Below are 16,496 nucleotides of genomic sequence, written 5' to 3'. Positions count from 1 at the left end.
CCTTGCCTGCAACAGCTCACAGGGCAGCCTCTGCGCCTGTGTGAAGCCCAGGTCCGAGTGAGGAGCAAGAGAGCTGAGGTGTAGAACTAAAACCTTTGGCTACCAGACACGATCTGACCCCAGAGCGGGCGATCCGCCTCTTTCTCTGCACAGGGCTAGGGGGGCCAGGGTTTGGCCCAACCCTGATGCAAGGGGATGGTCAATATGAGCTCGGTTCGTTTCATTTAAAAAAAAAAAAATTTTTTTTTCTGCAAAGTCATCGCCAACGCCGCAGCTACGTGGAGGGTGGGGGGGCTGGGGGCGGAGCCACGCCGCGGAGTTGCCGCAGGTAAACAGCCCCCCTCCCCGGCGGGAGCGGGCCGCGCGGCCCGGGCAAGAGAGCCGCCGCCGCCCCCGGGAGGGACGCAGGGCGCGGGCCGGCTACAGCGCACGGCGGGGGCGGCGGCGGCCCGGCGCCCTGGCAGCTCGACCCCTCTCGCGGGGCGGCAGACCCCCGAGCCCCGCCGCATCCCCGCTGACATCCCTCTTCCGGCGCCCCGCGCTCCGCGCCCCCCCCCCCCGTGACCTCGGTCTCCGTCGCCCCCCGCCGCCCTCTCTGGCGCGCGGCCCCGCCCGCGCCCCCCGCCCGTACCCCGCCGGGCCGCGCCCCCGCCCCCCATGCACCACCTCCTGGAGCAGTCGGCGGACATGGCGACCGCGCTGCTGGCGGGCGAGAAGCTGAGGGAGCTGATCCTGCCTGGCTCGCAGGACGACAAGGCGGGCGCGCTGGCCGCGCTGCTGCTGCAGCTCAAGCTGGAACTGCCGTTCGACCGCGTGGTCACCATCGGCACCGTGCTGGTACCCATCCTGCTGGTCACCCTGGTCTTCACCAAGAACTTCGCAGGTGAGGCAGGGCGCGCGTCCGCAGGTGTTAAGCGCCCAGCGCTCCGAGCGCGCTGGCTCTCAGCGCCAGGCAGCCAGTGCCAGCTAGACCGCACCCACCTGGCCAGCCGCTGAGCCAGTGCCCGCAGGTCTCATCACAGACCTTGGGCACCACCTCAGTCTGGCATGAGGGGTTGAGACAGGGCCGCCTGAGACATCTCCTCTGTTTTATTGTTGTTTGGCCTTCCATTCCTTCAGCCTCAAGCCGTGAGGAGAGCAGGCCTGTCCTACACTTGCTGGCCCCCGGGATGAATGGGATGTGGGGTCTGAGTTGTAGCATGTCACGTCACGGGTGGTGGGGGTAGGGAGGGCTGAGGCTTGGAGGAATAACCAGAGGAGGGCCAGAGAAGGATGAGTGTTGAGGGCATTGCTCAGGGATAAGTGAAAAAAAAAATCCCATGATGCTGCATGGGGTTCTTGGGACTGACAGTGTAGGAAAGTGAGGGTACCCCCGAGGAACTCTGAAACACCCCTTTCCAAAGCTCTTCTACAGAGGAGGCCAGACAGGGGCTGGCCCTGGAGGGCATCAAGCAATGATGGCCCAAGAAGCCACCCTTGACTGGCAAAGGCAGTGTAGGTAGAAGGTAGGGCAAGTCACTGAAGAGTGAGCAGGTTAAGGAGCTGAAGTGTTAGGTCAGTAGAACTGGGCCTGCTCTATGAGGGAGCCTGTGGGTGCGCCTGTGGTTGTACACAGGAGAGTACACATGTATAGTGGGCCCTGCCTAAGGTGACATGCTGAGGCACTAGGGAGCTGGCTTCTGGTGACACACAGAGATGGGAAATAGCATCCCCACCTGGAGCCGAGCTGAGGCAGTCTCAGGTATCCATAGCCACAAATCAAATTGGTGGCCAGAGATGCCAGCTTCATAGCAGGAAGAAGACTGTCAGGGCTCCAGAGTTCCTCTGGAGGTGCAGGTCGCTCTGCCCTCTGCAGTTACTGGGCAACAATACCTATTTCGATACCCGCTTCTTCAGCACCATCCACAGGTGCCTCCCCTTACAGGAAACTCCAGGACCTAGCGATGATGTCCAGCCTGAGCTGAGGGCAGGCATCCTTCAGACAATTTAAGGCCACGCCAAAGGTGGAGGAAGTTCTCCTGGTCTCCATCCTTGGACACCAGAGGCCCTGACACTCAGGCACACCCAGGTGTGTGTATAAAGGGGGCCTTTGGCCATGTTGATCACAGTACCAGCAGTGGGGTGGCTGCCTTACAACAGACGTGTACCTTACAGTTCCGGGAGCCAGAAGTTCAAACTCCAGGTATAGGGAGGGCTGAGTTCTCTCCAAAGACCCTTTCTTCCTGATGAGTGGTACCTATAGACCTTCCCTGGTGTTCCTTGGTGGTATAGCTGTATACCACCCAAGCTCCGGGTCTGTCCTCTGTTGGGAATTTCCCCATGTCTGTGTCCCTCCCTTGAGTTACAAATAAGTAAATAAGGTTGGGATTATTCTACTCCACTCCCGTTTCAGTTCATTTACAGAGGCTGTTTCTGTCAGTCCTTAGTACAGGGCCAGGACAACAGCAGATACTTGGGGGAACACAGCTCCATCTACGACAGACGTAGTAGGGCAGCTTCAGATGTGGGTGGGGCTGGGCCATCTTCGGCGATTCCTTGTTAGGATCCCTCCACCCAGACACTGCCAGCCCAGCTTGTCACCTGTGGGACCTCCAGACACCCTGCATCCAACTGGGCCTGGAGCCAACAAGATGTCCCCCAAGTTAGCCCCGATCCTGGACCTGCTGCTTCAAACTACCTGTGCTTGCTTGCTTGCTTGCTTTTTTTTTTTTTTTTTTGGTTTTTTGAGACAGGGTTTCTCTGTGTAGCCTTGGCTGTCCTGGCACTCTCACTCTGTAGGCAAGCGGGCCTCAAACTCAGAAACCCACCTGCCTCTGCCTCCTAAGTGCTAGGATTAAAGGTGTGCACCATCACTGCCTGGCCCCCTGTGCTTTCCCACAGACATTTCCTAAGCCCTCCTATCCATGCTGAGCTAGGCCTACCACAAGTGTGAGGAGGAGTCCCAGGGCCTACGCAGCACAGACAAGCCCCTATGCCTGACCAGGAAGTCTGCTCTTGGCTGGGAGGATAGAGAAACTGAATAACCAGCCTTACTCCTAACCTTTGCCCTCCCTGATTTCCTACACAATTCTGAAACAGTGATTGTTTCTCTTGGCTTTGATTCAGGATAGCCCAGTCGCTGCTTGGGGCTCTTCACCTTCCTTTTGTCCCACAGAAGCTAGAAGCACCCAGGGACCTCAAACACAAGTGAATCGGATGTGGGGAAAGTGTGCCTTAGTGGATCCTTCTCCCATAGCCCCATCATTTCTTGGGGACCCCTTGGTGAGAGCACAGGAGAAGGTAGGACAGGGACATATCCAGGACCCTGTACCAGGGCTCTCAGTGGTGAGAGGTCACCAGGTCACTGCCTGCCTGAAAGATTTCGTTCATCTGGCCTCCAGATCTGTGAGGTACCTGTCTGCCGTTTTTAAGCCCACACCCGACTTCTAGTATTAACCAGTGTGGCCAACGGCCCCTCCATGTTTTTTCTGCATACACCTGGGTCCTGCCTATAGGGGCATTTAGTCCTGAATGTCAGAGGAGGGTGCTGTGTGGATAACCCTCATAGAAGGAGCCTGCCCTCCATAGAGTGAGTTGTGCTATGTTTCCCCACCCCTGAGCCCAGCACTGGTGATCTCCACCCAGCAGAGGTAGAGGTAGAGATCAAGGTTTAGGGGTGGCCCAAGAAAATCTCAGACGACTCCTGTCTAGAGACCGGCTGGTGTTGGAGCCAGTGCAGCTGTGAAATAACCCCCCTGCCACTCAGGCAGGAGTGGGAAGTCAATACACAAAGGCCAGAGGTGGCGGGAGGGGAAAGAGGCAACAAGCCAGCAGATCTCTCAGGTCCCACGTGCTTGGGGGTATTGCGGGATACCACCTGTGTGTGAGCATCTGTCCGGCTCACAGAAGCTGGGTGTTACCCAATGTGTGCCTCGTTCTCCACACTCTCTTTCTTAAGGAAGGAAAACCAAAGTGACATATACTGACAAGCACGGGTGGTTCCCGCACTCGGCTGCTGGCCTTTCCCTGGGCATCCCACCCAGGGGGGCAGATCTCTGTGGTGGGTCTGTGAAATGTGAAGGCACTCAGATAGATACCAGTCCATCTCCTTTTTTCCTGTGGTCCCTGAAAGTCAACCCTTTCTGTCCTGAGTATGGGTCCCCACCCCTGCAAGACCTGCAGCACTCTGAAGCATCTACCCATACCACTGCAGGAAGTATCAGGATGGAATCCTCCCCCCACGCACATACACATATGAGGCAGGCAGCTTGTAAGAAGCCAGGGCCACCTGTTATCTGCCCACACTGCTGGAACAGACTAGCACAAACTCTGGCTTTAAACAATGTTCAGGACTAGGGTGTGGCTTGGCAGCAGAACACTCGCTTAGCATACTAGAGGTCCTGGATTGATACCCAAAAAAGCTGGGGAGATAGCTCAACAAAGAGATGCTTGGCCCTAAGCCTGCCGACAAGATGGGCAAGCTCTCAGCAGGGCTGGTCCAGATGGAGCTTCTATTGGCAAGTCTGAGTGCACCTTCAGGACCGAGCTACACCATGACATTTGGCTCAGGCCTTCCCTATCCATCACTGCCTTCCTTTGAAAGGTTGTGTTTCCTTGTCCCCCTCAGATAATCCAGGATCAGCTCCCATAAAGTCCTTAATCTCAGCTGCAGTGTCACTTTTACGACACAGACAGTCACAAGGTCCAGAAGTCAGGATGTGGGAGCTGTCGTTCCACCATGAAGGAGTTGGTGAAGGGTTGGGACCTGCCCTGGGGTGAGGAGAGACGAGAGATGAGCTGCTTGTGAGCTGGCCATAGGCAGCGGCCTCAGCAGAACCAGACACCCCTTGAAAGCTTTTTCCTCTTCAAGTGGCAGAGGCTTAAGTGAGTTGAACCATGCACAGGCTGGACCCAAGGGAGTGGGCTAGAGATGTGTCTAGGGCTCAGGTTCAGCCTCAGCCCTGGGCAGAATTTCAAGTAAAAAACCCTACAGGTCTGCTTTTACTATTCAGACCTGCTCTAGCTGGAGGCTGCAGCAGTGCCCTGTGGCTCCTGCTGTTGACCCCCAGGCCACTGTGATGGCAGTCTCAGCTTAGTAGGTTCCTTGGCTAGAAATCTCAGTGTATTCTCAGGAGCAGCAGGGTGCCCAGCAGTCCAGGTCTAAGCAGTACTGCCCTGTGGGGAAAGGACCGTCCCACAGCACTCTGCAGAGCTAGCTCTGTGTGCACTGAGATGGACCCGCTTTTTTCTTTTTTTCATGTTATGTATATGAGTACACTGTAGCTGTATAGACGGTTGTGAGCTGGGAATTGAATTCAGGACCTCTGCTCACTCCAGCCCTACTCGCTCCAATCTGCCCCATTTGCTCCGGCCCAAAGATTTATTTATTATATCTGAGTACACTGTAGCTGTCTTCAGACACACCAGAAGAGACGTCAAATCTCATTACGGATGGTTGTGAGCCACCACGTGGTTGCTGGGACTTGAACTCAGGACCTTTGGAAGAGCAGTCAGTGCTTTTACCCGCTAAACCATCTCACCAGCCCATGGACCAGCTTTCCTATCTCCTCCTTAAGCCCCTGTACTTACCTAGACAAGAACCCATCCCCCCCTGGGAAATCCCAAGAGAGGGGCCTCAGACAGAAAGCTCCATGCAGCCACAGTGTCAGGACAGAGCATCCGGTGTCCAGGTACCTGCCATCCGGCCCAGTTCAGGATCAGCACAAGTCCACAGCATAAGCACCCTATAGTAGCCAACCACTCGTGAACACCTGCCCTTGAGTTTAGGTTAGGCCCTTTGGTGTCTGCCATGCCATCAGAAGCACCACATGTCTCTGCAGACACAGGCCAACCAAGGAAGAGCTTGGCCCCACTGGAAGTGCCCATGGGAGTACGGGGGTTCTCTCCTCTTGCTTGCCCAGCTTACATCTTGGCTGAACATCATAGAGATGGGCTTGATTCAGGGTGGCAATCAAATTTCCTGAGAGGCGACCATTCACCCTTCTGTGGCTTTAGGGATCACCTGTAAGGGGAAAAAAAAAGAATAAAATTCCATTTTTTTTTCAACCAAGAGAGCCGATTCCTTTGCTTCTCCCATTTGCTCTTCTCAGAGCCCAGCTCATCCTGCCCTGGACACCTGTTCTCTAGGTCCTCAGGGGATCAGCTTTCCCTGACTATCCCTAGCCTCCCTCCCACCCCTGGCTATGGCCAGGTGCTCAGCTTCTCCTGTGGACATGGTCCCAGCTTCAGGAAGCCCCAGAACCTGGACATCCAAGCGAGGCTCACACTTACCTCTGCCTAGCCCACCCAGACCTCCACTGGAACCCTCCATACCTTCCCAGGACCGTATGAGGAAGACAAGTGGCCACGCAGCCGCTGGTCTTGGGGTTCCCCCTGACTGGGTTATATTCTGGTAGTCCTTGGGGCCTGTCTTTGACTCTTCATGATGAGTGGCTACATGGGCAGGTATCCCCAAATGGTGACCACGGTCCTAGTCTAAGTTAGAATGGGGCCAGGACGTCTACATGCTGGTTGGTACCACAAGAACGTGTAGGCACTGAGGTCTCTGTCCCCTGCCTCTTAGGCCCCTGAAGACATCAAACTGTGATTAATGTCTCTGTTGGTTACTTTTCTTGCTGCTGTAGCAGAAATAACCTAACAGAAGAAGGGTTTGGTCTGCTTTACAGTTTCAGGGCATACCACATGGGGAGAGGGCATATGGCTGGGGTGGCTCGTTCCCACTGAGGTGTAGATAGACCCTCCCTGGTTTCATGCTTCCAGATAGACCCCACCTCCCAAAGATTCCACAGCCTACCAAGACAGTGCCACCAGCTGGGGCCCAAGTGTTCAAACACAGAAGCCCATAGGGGGCATTTTATATTCAAATCCTCACATTAGTCTTCCGGCTAGCCTGGGTCTCTGCCATCTCCCTGTCCAGACTAGCCACTTTGACCCTGCTACTTCCTGATCTCAAGACTGTGGTGGAGGGCTTTAAGCTGGAGCCAGTCTTGAGTGGAAGAGAGATGGCTAAGGTGGAGTTGGCTTGGATTAATGCCATAGGAAGCCATGGCCTGGTACCTAGGGATCATGACCCAGTCTGGTGGACTTTGAGCCTCCACGTTTTCTGAAAACAAATTGGAAGCATAAGATCGCAAAACAAGGCTGAGCACAGCCCAGTGCAAGCATGTGTGACGACGCCCTTTGCTTCAGGATGTGTGTCCACATAAGCCAAGTGCAGACAGGCCCCTTGTTCATTTTCAGTGGCAGATCTGGCCAGCCAGTGAGCGTTCCCTATCACCAGCATCCAGGGTTCCCACAGTTCCCCTTCCTCCAGATCAGGGGGACTTGTGAGACCCTTTATGCCTGTCACAGGCAGATTTTCCTTGGAATCTGGGCCTCTATGACTCCCTCTGACTAGAGAGGAGCCTCTGGGCCAACAGTCCTGGCAGTGTTTGCACTGCCACTGTCAGTGGCAGAGATGGTATTTGGTCCATGTGGGATGCTAAAAGAGGAACCCTGGCTGCCCGCATGGTCTGTCTTGATCCTCTCTAGACCTCGGTTTGTCCTGTTCATACAGTCTTTATGACTTTTTTTAAAGATGTATTTACTTATTATATGTAAGTACACTGTAGCTGTCTTCAGACACTGGGCTTTGAACTCAGAACCTTCTGGAGAGCAGTCAGTGCTCTTAACCACTGAGCAATCTCGCCAGCCCCTTTTTGACTTTTCTAGACCAAGATAAATAATATAGGTCAGTTTTCTCACACGCATTCAGGTCTTAACCCCCTGGCTAAGCACTTTGTAAGCAGTACTCAGGGTCAGATCCATACACACAACACTGTAGTCAGGACATGGTGAGGGAAAACTGGCCTGAGAGGAGTTGGGGGCCGTTTGGGGAACAGCAGTCCCTGCATAAGGCAGGCAGCTCTACCGGAGGGGCTGTAGAGCCCGTGGACCTGAGAACCCAGCCACCTGCATAGGGGCGGGGTCTGAGCAGAGACAGGATCAGGTCCATCCCATGCCCTTCATCCCAAGACCTGGTCTTCCTCAGGCTAGTCCCACCTCTTGCCCTAGCCCGTGTCTCCTCTCTACCCTCAGAGGAACCAATTTACTGTTATACTCCGCACAACTTCACCCGTGATCAGGCGCTGTACGCCCGCGGCTACTGCTGGACAGAGCTGCGGGACGCGCTGCCCGGCGTGGATGCCAGCCTCTGGCCATCGTTGTTTGAGCACAAGTTCCTGCCCTACGCGCTGCTGGCCTTTGCCGCCATCATGTATGTGCCCGCGCTGGGCTGGGAGTTCCTCGCCTCCACGCGCCTCACCTCGGAGCTCAACTTCCTTCTTCAGGAGATCGACAACTGCTACCACCGAGCGGCCGAAGGTCGCGCCCCCAAGATTGAGAAGCAGATCCAGTCCAAGGGGCCCGGCATCACGGAGCGCGAGAAGCGAGAGATCATTGAGAACGCTGAGAAGGAGAAGAGCCCCGAGCAGAATCTGTTTGAGAAGTACCTGGAGCGCCGGGGCCGCAGCAACTTCCTGGCCAAGCTGTACTTGGCACGGCACGTCCTGATCCTGCTGCTCAGCGTGGTGCCCATCTCCTACCTATGCACATACTACGCCACCCAGAAGCAGAACGAGTTCACCTGTGCCCTGGGCGCCTCACCTGACGGGCCGGTGGGTAGCGCTGGGCCCACGGTGCGTGTCAGCTGTAAGCTACCGTCTGTGCAGCTGCAGCGGATCATTGCAGGTGTGGACATCGTCTTGCTCTGCTTCATGAACCTCATCATCCTAGTCAACCTCATCCACCTCTTCATCTTCCGCAAGAGCAACTTCATCTTCGACAAACTAAACAAGGTGGGTATCAAGACGCGCCGGCAGTGGCGCCGCTCGCAGTTCTGCGACATCAACATCCTGGCCATGTTCTGTAACGAGAACCGCGACCACATCAAGTCGCTGAACCGGCTGGACTTCATCACCAACGAGAGCGACCTCATGTACGACAATGTGGTGCGGCAGCTTCTGGCTGCCTTGGCTCAGTCTAACCACGACACCACGCCCACTGTGCGGGACTCTGGCATCCAGACCGTGGACCCCAGCATCAACCCTGCGGAGCCTGATGGCTCGGCTGAGCCACCCGTGGTCAAGCGGCCCCGTAAGAAAATGAAGTGGATCCCCACCAGCAACCCGCTGCCACAGCCCTTCAAGGAGCAGCTGGCCATTATGCGCGTGGAAAACAGCAAGACTGAGAAGCCCAAGCCCGTGCGCAGGAAGACAGCCACAGACACACTCATTGCCCCGCTCCTGGACGCTGGTGCCCGGGCTGCCCACCACTACAAGGGCAGTGGAGGTGATTCAGGCCCCTCCTCTGCCCCGCCTGCTGCCTCTGAGAAAAAGCATACCCGCCACTTCTCCTTGGACGTGCATCCCTATATCCTAGGCACCAAGAAGGCCAAGACTGAGGCGGTACCCCCTGCCCTACCAGCCTCCCGGAGCCAAGAAGGTGGCTTCCTGTCCCAGACAGAGGAATGTGGGCTGGGCCTAGCTGCAGCACCCACCAAAGGTAGGGAGCCAGGCAGGTGCCACAGGGGGCAGGATTCCCAGGGAGCCCTGAGCAGGAAACTGGCAGTCCCCCCCTCCGCCCCGCCCCTTCTAGGGCACAAAGAGGGAAAGCACCAGAGTACAGTGTAGATGAGGTAGCGACTGGGCCTGGTCACAGCAGAGGTAGCAGATGGGTCTAAAGTGAGGGGCAGGTCTGATAGGAGTCTGGACACTCCCACAAGGCAGAGGGTGAGGAGGAAGGCAGGACTGCAGCCACCAGGAAACATGCCTCCTTTGGTTAGTAAGGGCTTCAGGCAGATGTGAGCCACTGGGGGGTGGGGGTGGGGAATTCAGCAAACAGCAATTGCTATTCCTGAGGAGTTAGACTTAGCCAGGCAGGCTGATAAATGCAAGGATGCCAGACATCCATGGAAGTTAGGGGCCCAGTAGGTGCCCGTGGGTGGCACCGGGAGGGCGGTAGCAGCAAGAGAGTTGGGTTGTGAAACGCCTGTGTTCCTGCCTGTTTTCAGATGCTCCACTCCCCGAGAAGGAAATCCCGTACCCCACAGAGCCTGCCCTGCCAGGGCTCCCATCTGGGGGATCATTCCATGTCTGCTCACCCCCCGCAGCCCCCGCCGCTGCTTCCCTGTCACCAGGCAGTTTGGGCAAGGCTGACCCTCTCACCATCCTGAGCCGAAACGCCACTCACCCCCTGCTCCACATCAGCACGCTGTATGAGGCCCGGGAAGAGGAAGAAGGAGGCCCCTGTGCACCCTCAGACATGGGCGACCTCCTCAGCATACCCCCACCCCAGCAGATCCTCATCGCCACCTTCGAGGAGCCAAGAACAGTTGTGAGTACTGTGGAGTTTTGAGGGGCAGGGCCTCCCCAGGCCACCAAAAACTCTCTGCATGAGCCAGGGATGGCCCAGCTGAGCCTAGGCTTGGGTAGGATCGAACTCTGTTCACCCGGTACTGCCCACACACACCCCAGCCTCCTGTCTGCATGCCACGGGGCCCAGCACCCCTTCCACCTGGCTCACCATGGCATCCACAAGTGCAGGCTGGGGCTTGGGCGCAAGGTGGGATAGGGTGCCCACCCCAGCACCAGGCGCCCCCACAGTGTGCTACTGGGCCGCAAGATGAAGAAGAGTTTATTTTTTTAGTGGGTTTGGTTGTGGGCTGACACAACTCAGCATACCCAGTTGGGCCCAGCCTAGGGGAATGAGGAAGGTGCTGGGGAAGGTGGCACTGGCCTCAGGACAGACCCCCCAGGGGTCACTCACTTAAGGGCCTAGCCCCTGCAGAGGGACCTGATACCTTGAGGGCAGGGGAACTGAGGGCTGCCCCAGGTCCGAATCAACATGCACTTTCTCCGCGTAGCCTGACACACACTTTATTTTTCCTATGATTACTGTAAGTGAAGAGCTTATTTATCATCAGGAGAATGAGGGTGCATTTGAACCAGAGGATGATGTGTGTGAGTGGCCTGAGCAGAGGCGGATGTAAAAAGTGCCAAGTGAGCAGGTGTAGGTACAAGCACCTGCCTGAGTGATTGAGTTTGCCAGAGAGGCGCAGTGCCCGTGTGCAAGTAAGCTCACGAACAAGCAGGGGGCAAGTGTGCTGTGAGTGAGCCTGAGTATGTGTGAGTGTGCGAGCGAACAAACGAACGAACGAGCGAGCGGCACCCATGTGAGCAGTGGGCGAGAGCAGGCGTAGGCGCGCCAGGGTGCAGACGAGGGAAAGAATACAACGCAATAACCACACCCCCTTCCCCCGGGTCCCCAGCTGCTGGCTGGACCGCTTCCCATGGGAGTCCAGGCCCCACTGGCCCCGCCCCTATTACCTCAGCCACGCGCCACGTGACGAAGTATTAACAAGGTAGCACTGAGCATATCAATAAATACTATTCTGATAACTCCCTGTGCCTTGAGGCCCTGCCTCCCTGTGCTGGCGGTTGGTTCGTGCCCAGCCTGCAATAACCATCAACGCCTGGGGCATCTCTTGAGGGCACTGGGAAAACAGTGGACAGGGCCAGGCAGTCCAAGATGCAAAAACATCAGGCCTCCATCCGGAAGTGTGAGGAGGGGGACCGTGGGGTACTGGATTGTGGGGCTGTGGGAAGATGGAGTAGCCAGAGAGCTCTCGGGAGTGGGAGGCATAGTCTTTTAGTTACTGTTCCCTTGCTGTGAAGAGACACCATGACAACTTAAAGAAGAAAACATTTAATTGGAGGATTGGCTGTAGTTTCAGAGGGTAAGTCTATGTATGAACAATATGATAGGGAGTTGAGCGGCAGGCAGGCAGGCAGGCAGGGCGCGGGAGCTGCATCATCAGGGCTGAGAGCTACATCTTCATCTGCAGGCAAGAAGCCAAAAGAGACTAGGTCTGGCATGGGCTTCTGGAACCTCAAAGCCCACCCCAGTGCCACCTTTTCCAACAAGACCACACCTCCTAATCCTCCCTCAACAGTCCACCAACTTTGGTTGTTTGGTGGAAACCGAACATTCAAATATGTGGTGTATGGGGGCCATTCTTCTTCAAACCACCACATAAATAGCATGGCCTGAGACTCTATTAGGTTTATTACCAGGGACCACAGAGCTGGCAGGATCCAGGGAGGGTTCTTGGCTGGTTGTGGTCAGGATGCATTTATGTTCATCAGAAGGTCCACAGCAGGGCTTCGCCCTCAGACCCCAGCGCTCAGTGAGATGAACCTGGCCCTATGGGGCTACATGTCCTGCAAGCCAGGACAAGTGAACCTGTGAGGGCCGGGCATGGTGGCGCACACCTTTAATCCCAGCACTTGGGAAGCAGAGGCAGGCAGATTTCTGAGTTCGAGGCCAGCCTGGTCTACAGAGTTGAGTTCCAGGACAGCCAGGTCTACACAGAGAAACCCTGTCTTGAAAAAAAATAGAGAGAGACAGAGACAAACGCCTTGAAGACAGGTGGCTGAGGAAGCTAGGCCAGGAACTCAAAGACATTCGAGGGCATAGGCTGTATTTCAAAATGGAGAGGCTTGGCTGAGATCAGAGCAGCCACCTCTGCCTGGCTTGTGCCTCCTGAAAGCTCCTTAGCCAGCTATGGGACAACCCTGAGGTGGTCAGGACAAAATGCTTCCATGTCCTCGCCTACCATAGCTGCCACCATAGTCAGGCTGCAGGTGCTGACCATGCAGAGACTAGGTTCTGGTTCTCTTAACTGTTTAAAGTATCTTACCGTTCACTGGGGGCTGCTGGGGGCAAGTCTCAGGGAGTTTGCATATGCTAGGCAGGTGTTCCTTCCCTGAATTACACCTCCAGCTCAGATTCAGGCCGGAGAAAGGCATTTATTGTTCACAGAAAATAGAGGAGACACCCCACATCACCTAGGGCCACACCAGGGGGAGCACCGACAGAGGGAGTAAGGGGGAAACAAAGCTTTGGGCTTCATGGGGAGGAACGGGTCAGGCAGGTGAGAGGCAGAGAAGCATCCAGTATGGGTGCTGGACTCACATCTGTGCTCTAGTTTCCACCTTGGAGTGACTGAGGTAGATAGAAAATGAGACAGAGTGTGGGGAAGGGGAGGTGATGGGCACCGTACATAATGTCACCTGCCAGATCTACGGAGCAGCCTGCCTTAGAAGAAGAACACCTGTCCAGAGCCAGCCAAAGCTCCAGGTCAGAGGATCAGAAATCAGCAAATAGCCAGATAGGACAGCGCAGTATTTAATCCTAACACTTGGGATGCAGAAGCAGACAACTATCCAAGTTTGAGACCAGCCTCGTCTACATAACTAGGTCCAGTCTAGCCAGGGCTACAGGACCGTCTCAAAGTCAAACCAAAACCCCAAATAATACAGTACAGAAAAGGCATGTTGTTCTCTAAACTGATGCTGGACACTGTCCTTGGCATTCCAGGCCGCATTCAGTATTCCCACATGTTCTAGGAAGGGACTTCTGAGACCCATAGGAACCCTGGGAGAAAAACTGGCTGCCTCGAGGCTGCTCGCTCCCCTGGAGAAGACAATCCCTGGTCCAATGGCCTACAACCACAAATTGGCCCCTACATGATGATGAGCAGGCATGGCAGCTAAAGTAACCCAGAAACCTCGGGGTGCTGGCCTCTTCCCTGCTCCCTGGCTCTCCCTGTTCACATATCCACCTGCTTCCGAAGAGTGGTACATAACCTTCCTTCTCTCATGCGTTGTACCCACCCCCCACCATTTGAGCTCAGTCTGAACACCCTGGGGCTTGGCTCAGAGGGGGAGACACTCAGACCCTAGGGAACCACTGGTCTGCATGGTACCAAGGCCAGATGCAATACTCTCTTCATAGGTCCTGTTTCCCAAGTGCCACTGACCGTAGACTATCCAGACAATGGCTGTGTGCGTGTGTCTTATGGAGCTTATGCAGAGCCTCAGTAGACACGGGAAAGGCTGGGCGCACTGGATCCAAGGGGCTGGCTCTTTGGGAGATCTGAAGCCAATAAAGCAGCCACTGCTCACCTCTGTTCTTGGATAAAGCCTAGAGGGACCTCTCAGAAGAGTACTGTGTGGGAGGGGTTGGGGCCTTGAGTAAACGAGGCTGTATTGCCCTGTGGAGTTGACCTGCAAGGGGCTGCTTCTGGGGAAGGGGCTCAAGTCGTGTCCTGAAGAAGCAGGCAACATGGTGGGTACTGGGCCTAAATGTCATCTTACTCCTCGGAAGTGTCCTCTGGTCCCAGGGCTCTATGAGCTAGTCCCCTCCCTGGCCACAGATGGCCAGGGACCTGTAGAAACATCCTTCTGATCCCTGGGGTCAGACAAGGCTGAGCCCCTTGCCAACTTGGGGCTCTCTTTCTGGCCTCTACCCCGGCTCTACTTCTGTGGGACCTTCATGATGGTCTTTGCTGTTCACAAACCTGGCCTCTCCTTGCCACACCCCTGACTAGGAACCTAGTCCCCTCTATTTATTCCCAATAGCTTCAGATAGCTCCTTTCTCTTTCTAAGGACTCTGGGCTCCTCTGGCCATGTTGAACCCTTTCCCTGCAAGCCTGACCTGCATTGACTCCCTGCATGGTTCACCACAAAAATCCCCTCCTGCAGTTGCTCTGCTAAACCAAGGTGCACTCCATCTGGCCGACTCTGTGATACGTCACCCACTCATCCTGTGGCGCCACAGAACCTGCTTGAGCAAAGCAGGCTGGGGAATGGCTGTTAGAAAGCAGAACTCAAGCTGGCCACGCTTTTTTTTTTCTCCAAAGCAAAGCTTAAGATGCAAGGGGGACCTGGTCTCTTCCAGCTGAGACCTGCTGTGGTTTCCCTGGCAGCCTGGCTGGGCATGTCCTCCAGACACCGGTTCCTATTTCTGGCTCCCGTAGACACCAGCAGGTTAGAGGGCAGCTCTGGTTTTCATCCCCAGCAGCCACTTAGCCAAAATAGAATTCTGGCACTTCAGGGTCAGCATCTAATGAAAAATGTCATCCCATCCTTTGCCCCTAGTCCAGCAGTCTTCGACCTATGGGATATCTCATATCAGATATCCTGCCCATCAGATATTATGATTCATAGCCATAGCAGAATTACAGTTAAGAGGCAGCAACGAAAGAATTTTATGGCTGGGGGGTCACCCCAGCATGAGGAACTATTAAAGGACCGCAACATTGTAAAGGTTGAGAGCCACTCCTCTAGACAGGCAAACAGGAGAGGTGGCACCATGGTCTGCCCACAGAAAAAGGACAGGCTCAGGGAAAACACTGCCAGCCAACCAGGGCTAGAACCCAGGCCCCTTCCTGACACTAGCCTATCAGTGGGGTTTTCAACCAAACAGTACAGGTACTCAGAGAGGAGCCTCATTGTGCTTTGTGAACGGGTAGAGTGGGCCTGGCAGTCTCAGCTCTAAGCCCACCCCTGTCTTCTGTTAAGCAGAATGAATGGGGCTGAGGAGGCCTGAAGAGGCCACAGAACACAGACATCAAAGTAGTGGACAACGGGGATGAATGGTGCTTCACTAAGGAGCAAAGAAGGCGGAGGTCCCCTTGAGGCCAGGCCCTCCGGGAGACCAGGAAGCTGTAAGAAGATGCTGGCAGGAAATACCTGCCAGTAGTCTCCATGCGGCCCTCTTGTGTAACAGACTGCTGGAGGGAATCCCGCCTGGTGCAGGAAGAATTCTCTTCCTCAAGGTGGCCGACTTCCAGGAGGGCCATTCACAGGAACAATGTCAAGGCAGGGTCTCCAAAAATCAGGGCCAGAGTTGTAACCCTTTGGAACCTGAAAGGGCTGGATGGGGCAGCTGGGAACTAGGCAGAGGTTACTTCCCGTTTGGAGGGTCTATGCCAGGGCCTGCTCCGGGTCGTCACTGTCTGGCTCTCACAGTAGCCTATCTTGGGGTACTCAAATGGAGACGTGACCTTTATGGGCTCACCCGGCTCCTCTCATCCACTCATCAACCCTGATCAGGAAGACCTGCAGCCCGGAGACCTGGCCTGAGTGGGCCAAGTGGCCTCCCTCCCTGCCCTGCCCTTTAAGGTGTCCTAGGAGACTGGTGAGTTTGAAGATACTGGGCACTTGCTGTCACTGGGGCCCCGCCCACCCTGAGACCTCCGCAGTCTCCGGGCTCTCGGTCACAAGCAGCGGAACACGTAGGAAGTCCTGATGGCCTGGGGCTGACTGGGCCAGCTTTTGCCCCTTTAGTTCTCCACGCGGCACGCGATTCTCCAAGGAAACCAGAAGGGCGCCTCGTACGATCCCTAGTTTCTGTCCCGGGCCAGTGTGCTGACGGCTCCCTAGACTCCAGGCCGTGGTGCGGACGGACGCTTCAAGAACGCAGCCCCGTCACAAAGACTCGCCTGTGGGAGGCCCGGCACCCCGCGGTGCTCTGGGGTTGAGCTCTAGGACCTGGGGGCGTCGGGCCGGGAGGCGGAGCCCTGCGCTTAGACCCCGGCGGGGGCGGGACCTCGCGCGCGCGGCCCTGGGAGGTGTTTCCCGGCATGCTGCGCGGCCCGCACCCTCGGCCCGTC

The 16,496-nt window shown here is 55.9% G+C and overlaps 1 protein-coding gene and 2 long non-coding RNA genes across 5 annotated transcripts; 1 reads left to right on the top strand and 2 right to left on the bottom strand.

The window, feature by feature from the left end:
- Nucleotides 1–657: 657 nt before the first annotated feature.
- Panx2 (pannexin 2) lies at nt 658–14,157 on the top strand. Of its 3 annotated transcripts, none has more exons than XM_085832034.1 (4): nt 658–883; nt 8,077–9,540; nt 10,049–10,371; nt 13,446–14,157. In XM_085832034.1, the coding sequence occupies exons 1-4, from the start codon at nt 658–660 to the stop codon at nt 13,590–13,592; spliced, it is 2,160 nt and encodes a 719-aa protein (XP_085688160.1). In that variant the 3' UTR covers nt 13,593–14,157. The 3 variants fall into 3 exon arrangements, with proteins under 3 accessions (XP_085688160.1, XP_029325616.1, XP_021039108.1); XM_029469756.2 differs by having other exon boundaries at nt 13,834–14,155; XM_021183449.2 differs by lacking the exon at nt 13,446–14,157 and having other exon boundaries at nt 10,049–11,435.
- LOC147000719 (uncharacterized) lies at nt 5,358–9,477 on the bottom strand. The gene is made up of 3 exons (XR_015045658.1): nt 9,380–9,477; nt 8,644–8,902; nt 5,358–6,001 (listed from the first exon to the last, which is right to left on the bottom strand). It is a non-coding gene; the product is annotated as an uncharacterized LOC147000719 (long non-coding RNA).
- LOC110310495 (uncharacterized) lies at nt 11,727–16,240 on the bottom strand. The gene is made up of 2 exons (XR_015045657.1): nt 15,574–16,240; nt 11,727–12,257 (listed from the first exon to the last, which is right to left on the bottom strand). It is a non-coding gene; the product is annotated as an uncharacterized LOC110310495 (long non-coding RNA).
- Nucleotides 16,241–16,496: the final 256 nt, after the last annotated feature.

The sequence above is a fragment of the Mus caroli genome, unplaced genomic scaffold (genome assembly GCF_978045245.1).
Source record: "Mus caroli unplaced genomic scaffold, Mus_caroli_1 scaffold_16, whole genome shotgun sequence".
NCBI lineage: Eukaryota > Metazoa > Chordata > Mammalia > Rodentia > Muridae > Mus > Mus caroli.
Note: the sequence above shows the minus strand (reverse complement) of the source record. Positions and strands in the feature narration are given on the sequence as shown.

What these genes read in the sequence shown, in the direction of transcription:
- Panx2 (XM_085832034.1), top strand. Translation starts at nt 658, where the DNA reads ATGCACCACCTCCTGGAGCAGTCGGCGGACATGGCGACCGCGCTGCTG. An exon ending in AGCTGCAGCACCCACCAAAG is followed by an intron (nt 9,541 to 10,048) that starts GTAGGGAGCCAG and finishes GCCTGTTTTCAG; the next exon opens with ATGCTCCACTCCCCGAGAAG. An exon ending in TCGAGGAGCCAAGAACAGTT is followed by an intron (nt 10,372 to 13,445) that starts GTGAGTACTGTG and finishes CACATGTTCTAG; the next exon opens with GAAGGGACTTCTGAGACCCA.